At 43.2% G+C, this 12,069-nt stretch overlaps 1 protein-coding gene across 1 annotated transcript; it reads right to left on the minus strand.

Moving 5' to 3' along the window:
- Nucleotides 1-3,328: 3,328 nt before the first annotated feature.
- Nucleotides 3,329-9,284, minus strand: ocel1 (occludin/ELL domain containing 1). The gene is made up of 6 exons (XM_010894084.3): nucleotides 9,175-9,284; nucleotides 7,451-8,475; nucleotides 5,654-5,862; nucleotides 4,679-4,850; nucleotides 4,381-4,431; nucleotides 3,329-4,081 (listed from the first exon to the last, which is right to left on the minus strand). Exons 2-6 carry the CDS (start codon nucleotides 8,465-8,467, stop codon nucleotides 3,965-3,967), a joined length of 1,566 nt encoding a protein of 521 aa, XP_010892386.2. The 5' UTR covers nucleotides 8,468-8,475; nucleotides 9,175-9,284; the 3' UTR covers nucleotides 3,329-3,964.
- Between the last annotated feature and the right edge of the window lie 2,785 nt (nucleotides 9,285-12,069).

Raw genomic sequence — 12,069 nt, forward strand, 5'->3', positions numbered from 1 at the left:
CGGTCTAACAGCAGTCAATCTAAAGTTAAAGTTGACGGTAGAGATAATGATCATTCTCATCAAATGTACGTTTGACAACAAGATTCGGAACGGGAAAAGTTCAGTAAATGTCCTCTTGTATCACTGAAATGATCAGTAGGCTACTTACCTTTACATTTTTTTTTTACTTTCTCATTATGTTCATATACAATAAAGTTATTAAAATATCAAGTAGGGCTACGTATGTTTTTCCTTCTAAATGTATTTCCTAACAATTAAGTACAGAGTTCAACATAAAACCTGAAACAAAATACAGTGGAGAGAACAAGTATTTGATACACTGCCGATTATGCAGCTTTTCCCACTTACAAAAAGCATATAGAAGTCTGTAATTTTTATCATAGGTACTCTTCAACTGTGAGTGACAGAATCTAAAACAGAAATCCAGAAAATCACATTGTATGATTTTTAAGTAATTAATTAGCATTTTATTGCATGACGTAAGTATTTGATACATCAGAAAAGCAGTAATTAATATTTGGTACAGAAACCTTTGTTTGCAATTACAGGGATAATACGTTTCCTGTAGTTCTTGACCAGGTTTGCACACACTGCAGCAGGGATTTTGGCCCACTCCTCCATACAGACCTTCTCCAGATCCTTCAGGTTTCGGGGCTGTTGCTGGGCAATACGGACTTTCAGCTCCCTCCAAAGATTTTCTATTGGGTTCAGGTCTGGAGACTGGCTAGGCCATTCCAGGACCTTGAGATGCTTCTTACAGAGCCACTCCTTAGTTGCCCTGGCTGTGTGTTATGGGTCGTTGTCATGCTGGAAGACCCAGCCACGACCCATCTTCAATGCTCTTACTGAGGGAAGTAGGTTGTTGGCCAAGATCTCTACATACATGGCCCCATCCATCCTCCCCTCAATATGGTGCAGTCGTCCTGTCCCCTTTGCAGAAAAGCATCCCCAAAGAATGATGTTTACACTTCCACACTTCACGGTTGGGATGGTGTTCTTGGGGTTGTACTCATCCTTCTTCTTCCTCCAAACACTGCGAGTGGAGTTTAGACCAAAAAGCCAAAGACCAAATTTTTGTCTCATCAGACCACATGACCTTCTCCCATTCCTCCTCTGGATCATCCAGATGGTCATTGGCAAACTTCAGACGGGCTTGGACATGCGCTGGCTTGAGCACAGGGACCTTGCGTGCGCTGCATGATTTTAATCCATGACGGCGTAGTGTGTTACTAATGGTTTTCTTTGAGACTGTGGTCCCAGCTCTCTTCAGGTCATTGACCAGGCTGTGTAGTTCTGGGCTGATCCCTCACCTTCCTCATGATCATTGATGCCCCACGAGGTGAGATCTTGCATGGAGCCCCAGACAGAGGGAGATTGACCGTCATCTTGAACTTCTTCCATTTTCTAATAATTGGTCCAACAGTTGTTGCCTTCTCACCAAGCTGCTTGCATATTGTCCTGTAGCCCATCCCAGCCTTGTGCAGGTCTACAATTTCATCCCTGATGTCCTTACACAGCTCTCTGGTCTTGGCCATTGTGGAGAGGTTGGAGTCTGTTTGATTGAGTGTGTGGACAGGTGTCTTTTATACAGGTAATGAGTTCAAACAGGTGCAGTTAATACAGGTAATGAGTGGAGAACAGGAGGGCTTCTTAAAGAAAAACTAACAGGTCTGTGAGAATCTTTGGAGGGAGCTGAAAGTCCGTATTGCCCAGCGACAGCACCGAAACCTGAATGATCTGGAGAAGGTCTGTATGGAGGAGTGGGCCAAAATCCCTGCTGCAGTGTGTGCAAACCTGGTCAAGAACTACAGGAAACGTATGATCTCTGTAATTGCAAACAAAGGTTTCTGTACAAAATATTGAGTTCTGCTTTTCTGATGTATCAAATACTTATGTCATGCAATTAAAATGCAAATTAATTATTAAAAAAATCATACAATGTGATTTTCTGGATTTTTGTTTTAGATTCCGTCTCTCACAGTTGAAGAGTACCTATGATAAAAATTACAGACCTCTACATGCTTTGTAAGTAGGAAAACCTGCAAAATCGGCAGTGTATCAAATACTTGTTCTCCCCACTGTATGTACAACTCAAACCATTTCCATTAAATGAAATCAAGCATTTTTCTCAATTTCTGTTGTTTTAGTTGTTGTTTCTTTTAGTTGTTGGAATAGTAACAATGCCAATTATAATGAAATTAATGTCTAAGCATTCTGAAGCCATGTAAATGAATACATTTACTTGTGTTCCTCTGAGGAATACTTTTCTCTAGGTGATACATCAAAGATATCTACAGCTTAAGTTAAGTGTTGCAGGAACTTGAAAAAGTGTTACAGCTATGAGACAGATCCACAGGTTGTATATTATAATACATGCAATAGTTTGATGTTAACATAATCTAGTATAACATTTTTATGGTTTGTAGGCAAACAACAGATACATATTTTGTAGTATGTTTTTCCCCCAAAACTTTTTTTTTTTATCTAAAAATTGCATTCAGATTTAAGGATGAGTCAGTCCTCAGAATGATACTTGACTTTTGCAGATGCTAAAGTCATGTTTTTTGAGAAACATCCACCTAATTATGCATTTATTTGATGTAAGACTGTACTGGAAAAATGTACACCTCCTGTAGGGAATCTTTGATGGGTTTAGGCATAAATTATTAACATTTATTTTTCAGAATAAAATATTTTTCAAATATATTACTCAAATACAATTATTTTAAATAAATGTTCATAGATTGATGTATATAAAACATAACAAATAACTATAGTATGACATGTCTTGACTAGGATATAGCTTCAGATTTATTGTTGGCACCCAACTGGCCTTTTAACATCTTATTTTAAAAGTAACTGCCAAGTAAAAATTGCGTTTACACATACACATACGTTTACACAACTTAAAACAATGTTTTAAGTTGCCATATATTGAAGTAAATTGGAGGGAAACAAAAACACTTCAAATCCCTGAAACGGAAACTTCTATTGTGAACAGAATGTTTGAAATTACTCAGAGGATTATGTCAAGTTTAATCTGGCCTGTTAAACAATCTAGAAAAGCATGTGCTAGTGGTTCGGGAAGTCTGTTTTTTGGATTGCTTAAACATATAGGAAAGGAAAACAATTGAATTAATAAAAATAGGTCATAATTATAGACAATTTTAAAACATTGGGCAGTTCCTTCTTACATTTCATATAACGATAATATTGTACCTGTTTCTCTAAATTAAGATGATACAAAAAACATTTTGTAAAGGAAAAACTGCAGCTGTTTATCATAAAAAAATAGGTCAAATTTAATAGACATTTTAAAACACTGGGCAGTAACATTTGACTTTTAATATAAAAATAATATTATACCTGTTTCTTCACACTAGGAAAATACAAAAATTTAATAAAAGCTCTCCAACAAATTGATAGTGTATATTCTTGTAAATACAGTTTTACCCAATGCAATGTGGAAGTCCAAAGGTATAACACAATTGCAATCTGTGTTGGTTTATGGGTGCATTCAATCCATGAGCAAAACTCACCTGCAGTATTTTGAGGCCAAGTATTCTACTGTGAAGAACTAGCAAAAAAACTAACAAACATTTACATCTTATCAAAATGTGTGTCCCAAGGATTCATTACAACTGCACAATCTTTTACAACAATATTGTAGCCTACAGTGTAGCAGCCCTGCAAACATAGGACCTCCAATATACATCCAGAGGATTATAACACAACCTTCTGACCTTCCAGGGACATCCTAACAATGAGCAACGACATGTTCTTTGCAGGGAAGTAAGGGGAATACACAATTACTGATTTATACAGACTTTATACAAAAATCTAAATCATCAACACACCCAAGACACAGTAAGTGCTGGCATAACAATCTCCCAGAGAAAGACAATCAAAGATGTGGCAGGAACAGAATACGAATGGCCCCCTTTTCCCTTTAAGCACTATTCCTTCACTTCCGACTCTTTGCCAAGCTCTCCAGGTCGAAATCCCGGATCCTGTTCTTGATATGGCTTAATTTTGCTTTCAGATAGTCACATCGTTCCTTCTTCTCCAGGAAGCCGGTGTCCTGCGAAGTCACACAGAAACAAACACTGTGATGACTGAAGCTCCGTCACCTCACATCTTTCCCAGCGTTGCCTGATTGTTGTAGTAATGTAGATGTGTTAAATTAGCCTTTCTGGAGGCCACATTTCAAAGTGGCAGCAACATTATTCGCATGAACGGACTGCTTTATTGAGAAAGAAAATATTTCCTGGGTGTTTACACAAAAGAAACATTTCTGAATACATCTCAGCTAAACGTTGTGATGATTGCTAAATCCGAGGGGCAAGGAAACGTGCGAGGACTTCAAGAGACATCACTTACATTCTTCTTCTGCTCATACTTCTTTAAAATTTGCTGGATTCTCTTCTGCTCCTACATAACAAAAAATAAATAAATACCCAAGATTAAATTAGTAAAAATATTGCAGGTATATATTACATTTTTATCTGAAGCCTTTTATGCTGGAAATGAAATTTGACACTCATTGATCTCAACAACACATTCTTATCCTTATTTTAAGTGGGGGCTTCTCTCCCAGTCTTGTGTTGTGTAGTGTCCTTGTGAGATCGAAACCTCATCAAGGCTCAAGCCTGGATTTACATCGTTAGAAATCACTCACCTCAAGACTGCCACCATCTTTGACGAGTTTACCCATCATGGCGTCCAGCTTGCTGAACTTCATGAGTGTGGCACCAATGTCTCTGTGAAGGTCCTTGTACTCCTGATACTGGTCATTAAAGACAGCTTTGTATTTCTCCCTGTCCTCGAAAGAGGTGATTTCTGGGTATTTCCTTTAGAAATAAAAGAAGGCAAAAGCCCATGATAGATAACATCACTTTTGAATTTGACATACAATATGATTATTTGACCTCATAGGAATTAACCTGATATGATCACTTCATGCCATTTTAGAATTCAGGTGGTGTAGCATGGCCTAGCGTGGTCTAGCATAGCCTAGCATCGCTAGGGTGGTTTAGCGTGGTCTAGTGTTGTTTAGGGTGGTGTAGCATGGCCTAGCGTGGTCTAGCATAGCCTAGCATCGCTAGGGTGGTTTAGCGTGGTCTAGTGTTGTTTAGGGTGGTGTAGTGTGGTCTAGCGTGGTTTGGTGTGGTCTAGCGTGGCCTAGGATGGCCTAATGTTGTTTAGCGTGGTGTAGTGTGGTCTAGCGTGGTTTGGTGTGGTCTAGTGGGGCCTAGGATGGCCTAGTGTTGTTTAGCGTGGTCTTGCGTGGCCCAGGTTGATCTAGTGTGGTCTAGCGTGGCCTAACGTGGTTTAGCGTGGTCTTGCACAGCCCAGGATGATCTGGCGTGATCTGACGTGGTCTAGCGTGGTCAAGCGTGGCCCAGGACGATCTGGTGTGGTCGAGCGTGGCTTTGCGTGCTGTTTCCGGTGCTTATATATTTGCAGCTTAGACTTAATTTAGCCCACTATTGTACTAAGCAAAACTCTAATTTTAATATTTCTATTAAAATAATTTAATCTAATAAAACATAAAAAATACTAAATATATACAGTATATATATATACTTATTAAATACTGTACATCCAGACAAGAGTCATGATGGTAGACATAGGTCTTCTCACTCACACTCACATGACATAATCTGCGATGACTCTGGGCCTCTGGGCGTACCCTGTGGGTATGGCTCTGTTCCGAGTGCCTGGCTCCTCTTGAGGAAACGCTGTGATGTGGATGGGTTTGGCTGCCCTCAGTGAGCTGTCCATCTCATCCTCAAACACAATTCTCTTTGTCTGTGGGTTGAGAGGTTTTCTCTGGGCCAAAGGGATGGGTCTCAGATGCTCCTGAAGCAAAAGTTGAAGAATTTGGCATCATAGAAACACCTCAGGTTTATTTAGCAACTATAGCGTCAAGTGCAGGGAAAGTAAAAACAACAAAAACAGAATTACAATATGAAAACCAAACAACTTTGCAATGGAGCGAAATCCAAACAATGTGACAACCTACACCAGGAATTCAAGATATGGGTGTACTCACTTTGTCTGTACTACTTTTTCTGTAATAATGCACTCTGCAAGGAAACTGGAACTGGGACAGAAGTTCCCATTTTACCATGACAATGACCCGTAACACAGTCAAAGTGACAGGGAACTAAGAAATAAAAAAGTGAATGTCCTTCAGTGGCCCAGTCAGTAGTAATCAAATGTATAGACTGATTGAAAGATTCCTGTTCATTGACACCCCCAAAGGAAGTTAAAGTTGGTGTAGGCCTTTTGTTGGCATTGAACAGTATAAAGCTCCGGAAAAAAGTAAGAGCACACTGCACCTTTTACATTCCTTTCCAAAAAAGTCGAAAAGGAAGGTTTTGAGTGAGGAACAGAAGGGTTAAAACTAAGAGACCACTGGAAATTGAACATTAAACTCAAAACGTTTTTGGAAAGGAAAGAAAAAGTAAATAAAAAAGGTTTTAAATCAGGAGCTGTATGTCCTTCTATGTGGTCTTCTGTTGTCCATCCATACATCCAAAACATCAAGAATAGTTTCACAGACATCATTTTGGGACCCTAGGCGTGGTTGACTAATTCCCAGATACAGTAACTCTTTCCATGACCTCTAAGAACTGCTTGATCTGACACCATTCCCACAGCAACTTCCTGGTGCCATTGAACAATACAGAAAGCCATGAGTCAGTCTCCTGCAGTAACAACTGTCAAATCTTGGACAGAGGAAAAAGGCAATAAGGAGAGTGTCAGAGTATTCATGGTCAGGGGTTTAGAATAACAACTCCTCCTTACAGAAAAGCTACACTAGACCTACTGAGCTTCAGGCATTGCCATCCACCCTCAGCCATTTAGGAATGTATGAGCAAACATTTAGAGTCAAGGGTCACAATATTATTTTGTTCATGCACATTTTGTTTTGAGGGCCAGAAAAAGCATTTATAAAAACATGTGTAGGTCCATTATAATTTCCACATAATTATAGTGTGGGCTGGAGTGTTTTTAATAACCGCAAAAAACAAATAATTGCTTTTATAATCCAAGCAAACATGGTCCGAATTGAATTGGCTCGCATGGTGCAGCTGGCCCCCCCGGGGCCTTCGTTTCCCCTCCTTGCATTAAGGCATGCCTCCTTTAAAATCAGTGACGGCTGCTATAGCGCTTCTGTCGCGCCCCGTTCAATGGCAGCATCCAAGCTTCACGTGGCCCCGAGGTTCGAATTCTCGAAGGCTAGCGTGCATTCATTCTGTCCAGTGAATGGAAATAAGGAGGGGGGAAGAAACACAGATTTCGGTGGGTTTCTGGTGTAGCTGGTTGAACTTATGCTGTCGATTGCGGGGCAACAGGACGCCTGTGGGGGGTAGGGACTTCAGTAGGATAGCAAGACAAAAGTGGATCAGGGGAACTTTTCAATTTAAGGCGGATCGCCTACCTGGTTCGGGAAGGCCTCCCTCTCCAGGCGGGCCGCCTCGTGCCTCCACATCTTCAAGCACACCACGAAGCCGATGAGGTAGATCAGCATGTTGATGAAGAGGAAGGCCGCGGCGGCCATCTGACCCCCGGCCACCCGACACAGGCTGGACATCATGGGGTTAATGCCGATGGTCATGTAACACAGTCCCCCGCGGTTGAGGTCGTTCAGGTACACGATGCCGGACGCCATGTAGAGGAGGAACAGGGCCACGTTGACGATGCCCTCGGTGAGGGGCCACCAGGGGGAATCCAGCAGGATGGTGCGGTAGTACATCGTCAGCCCCATCACCAGCAGGATGACGGTCACGATCCACGCCAGACCCACCACCGCCAAAACGAACAGAGTCATGGGTCCCTTGTAGGTGTAACCCGGTGTGCTCAGTCCACCGCCGTACAGCCCGAAGGCGTTCGACCACTCGCTGTCCTTGTAGATGTAGGCACAGACACAGGCAAGGACCAAACCACCGAAGAGGAGCTCGAGTCCAGCCAGGAGCCTGAGTAACCCCGGCCAGGATTTCAGGTAGGAGTACTTCAGCTTGTAGACCTCGAGCTTCTCTGCATAGTACTCCGCCGGGTGGATGCTGGTCAGCTCGGATTCCTCTGGGAGGTAAAGGAGCAGGTCGTTGTCCACGGGGCTGTCTCTCAACACGGGCTTGTGAGAACCCTTGCTGGAGGTCTCCAGGGAGTCCTGAGTGTCCCAGTGCCTCCTGTCCCATATGGGGCTGACGGGTGGACTCACCCTGGTCCCGTTGGGGACAATCGTGACCCCCGTGGAGCCCAGGTTCGAGTCTGCTCCACCTTTCCTCCATTTCCGGAGAATACTGCCCCACGATGGGGGGACAAGAGTCCTCAGCCTGTCCTTTAGAGTACCCTCCAACTCCCCTTGAGCACTGTTGACAGAGTTTGTCTTCGAAGAGGAGTCCCTATCCACATTCTCAGGGTCTCCTCTTTTGAATATCTTACTCCAGTTTTTCATACTACGGGCTGGAATACAGAGTGACAGGTCTGGGCTTAGTTAATCATTTCAAATCTAAGAAAGATAAGGTCCATTGTTTTGTGTTTCGGTGTTGTAAGGATGTAGCTTTTTTAAATACTAACGCTGTGTTTTCTCTAGCTTGAAATAAGGGATGACATTGGTAGTTATTTATTTACTCCAATTGGAAATGTTTCTGCTTACTCTCCTTTGTTATGATGATGATGTGACACAAATATGTTATATGTCAGCTATGAATAGCGGTCCACAAGAATGTTTGATCTTGAGAAAGAAAAGAGCCTTTTTTCTTTACAGGACTGAGAAAACAGCATACAACTGCCTCCGTGTCATTGGAGTATGAGGAAAACTAATTAATCACATTGTGCAGTCAATGTCAGAAACAGTTTAGGCTCTCTGTGTTAGCATGCTGTTTCCAGCTCCTCGGCCCCAATCTCAAAAAAGGCAAAAACCAAACTAGCCTTTTGGCGTAAATCCTGCATTTCTACAGAATGTTACTCAAATAACAAGACAAAAGAGGCTTAACATGCACCTTTGGCTCACCATGAACACTTAGCCTTAATGTTCAGACAAATGATCAAACTATAACTGTCATCACAGTAGTCCTAAAGTATTATTTGGTTCACAGTGAAAGTCAGATCCATACAACGTAGTGTGAAAGTTAAAAACACTTTAGAATGTAGACAGCTTACCTTGTTGTTGCTAAGGGCAAGCTTCACACTGGTTAGTTGTGAGTAGCAAAACTTTGAGTTCTGTGAGGCAGAACTGTTCTCAAAATGGCTGCCTAGAAACAGGCCTGACCAGCCCCTCTCAGGTGACTCAGCTATGTTATCGCAGGCAGTCAAACTGAGAGGATGCGCAGCTTAAACATTAAACCTGAACAGCCCTTGTGTTGGAGCTGGCACGGGTACGCTAATCTCTGTGGGAGAGCGTCTATAAATATTTACACTCAAAAGCTAGATGTAGTACAGATCAGACACCTCTGGCAGAAAATTGCTTAAACGTCCATGACAATGTGTTGCATCTCAATGGGCGTTCTGAATGTGTTTTTGGATTAGAACAGATTTCACATTTCCCTATTAAATAATTATTTACTTTCTGGAAAAAATATTAAAAAATGTGTTTATGTCTGGTTAATGCAAAATAATATCTTTAAACTCATAAGCCATCATTCTTACTATATTAATCACATTACAACCACTATCTAATATCTGCAAAATAGCTCATGCCATTATCTATAATTCAATTCTATTCTCAGATCATAAACTGAGCCCTAGGCTGACACTAGATGGCAGCATACTCCGGTACATGGATCCATCGACTTTTCTCCCTTTCAATTTCTTCCAGTTTCTCTCTCTCTCTCTCTCTGGCACTTACACCTTAATCTCTCTCTTTTTCTTTCTCTTCCCCCCACCATCTCCAGCTGCCTCTATCAGCCACTGTCTCACTCAGTCTGTCCTCAACTCTTTCTCCGTCACCCTTCTTCCTCTCTTTTTCCACTCCGTTTTTTCATGTCTTCTCCCATCGCCAGATGCACAGAGAGCACAACACCGGGAGCCATATTCCTGCTTCTCCTGACCGTGTTTCCTCAGAATAAGGGCTTTGGGCCGGATTACACAGCTGTCTTTACTTACTTTCAGCTTTGTCAGGTTCATGATGTGTTCCCCAAATCCCACTGTGCTTCGATCCAAACTGGCAGTCAGTAGCACCTCACCTGTTTCGATTTTTTACCCCCCCCCCCCGGGGATGTAGTGAGCTAGGCTGCTGACGCTGAGCTAACTAAAGCTTGCCTCCCCCAGGAATGCCTACAGTAACCTGATACAGAGAGTTCTGTAATCCTGTGCCTCGTGTTTGAATCTTCGTGGATGTTTTTTTACGAACCGTGACTGTAGAAAAACTCCGGCCGGAGCTGCCTGTGTAGGCCCACTGTGGTCATCCATCCATCAGTTAATCAACCGCAGAACCACTCACAGAGGTGGCTGACGTTCTCTTCCGCACCGTTTCCGTACGGAACACGGTTTCAGAACCCTATTGAAACAGCATGCTTTTCACAATGCACTTGGAGCACTTGAATTCTGTGGCTCTGGCTGACATTCCAGCGGACGTGGTTATCACTGTGGATGACAGAGTGCACTGCGCAGTTGCATTGTTTCATCATCCAGCCGGCTCTTCCTCCACGGTCCACTGTATTGTACATCTGCCCATTGATATGGAGAGAAACCTCCGGGCAAAGGCATTTGAAGTGAATATCCCCAAGCCCCCCCCGCCCCCCGACACCCACCACCTCCCGCCCCCTGAGTAAGCATTGGATTCCCCCGTGGCACCGCCCTCGGGCCTCCTGGTCTGGTCCTGTCCTCTGATGTCCTCTGAGCTGAGACCACAGGGGGCCTACACGGTTGTGCTGATGCGGTAATTATGTGCAAGGTCACAACTGCCCAGAACAATATAAAGAGCAGCGTACATAGAAATGTAACAAAGACGGAAAATGAACAAACGGGAAGTCTATTCCACACCACAGTCCTTCTAAACGTTGTTTGTCTGTAACTGACAGAAAATGTTTTGCTCTAAGTGACCTTCCCTGTTTATTAAATGGTATCGGGATTGCTGACTTTGATCACAGACTAGAGGTTGATGTATTGGATGACAAAACGCCAGACGGCTGCCAAGTGATGTGAGTGTTCGATGTTACTGTAGATGGACACGTTCTGAGAACCAATTTACAAAATTGCATGTGAGGATTTTTTAAAACGAGTAGTGAGATATGATCATGCGAATCTTTGGCCTTGGTTGAAGAGACTGAGTCATATGGAGGACACGCTCAACAGCGCGCGCACACACACACGCACACGCACACATGCACGCGCGCACGCACACACACGCACGCACACACACACACACCAACGTACGCACACACACACACAGTTTCCTGGTATGAGGTCCTGGTGTGGCTCAGGGCACCAGAACAGGCCTCTGTCTCCATAGCCAAATGAAGCAGAGGAGCCATGACAGACTGCTGCAGACAAGCTAATTTGGAATGTTTCATCCCGTTTCTCTGAGACGTTCTCTGGGTGAGCTGGATGATGAATACAGAAAACTGGGACACGCTTGCTCAGTGAAACACGCCCGCAGAAAGCCACTGGGCTCCACCCTCCTCTTGTCGCCACTGTTTGTAAAGAATAGACAGAACATGTGGCTCAAATCCCGTCCTGTTTGATATCCCCCCAGTGCATACCCAACCACATTAGCTAAAAGTGATTGGAGCAGCGTTCGGATATTGCAGCTGGTCGTAGCCTCCGAGTAAGGCGGGGCGAAAGCAGTGGCCACATAATTCAATAAACGACGTCCTCTGCCGATGTTGGCATCCTACAGAGACTTTTTTTCATAACCTTCTGTTGTTGGTGAGGGTTGAGTAATACCAAGGATCGGGGGGTGTGGGGGGCAGGGGGGTACAACATTTATTGGAAAAGAGAGCATGTCACCAACTCTCCAATGACTGACCACTCTGTGTAATCGGCGTCAGGGGACCGTTTTGTACATATAAATCCCGTCGTTAAGCCTGACCAGTGCATTCGTGACCACGGCTCACA

Source organism: Esox lucius, chromosome 3 (assembly GCF_011004845.1).
Source record: "Esox lucius isolate fEsoLuc1 chromosome 3, fEsoLuc1.pri, whole genome shotgun sequence".
NCBI lineage: Eukaryota > Metazoa > Chordata > Actinopteri > Esociformes > Esocidae > Esox > Esox lucius.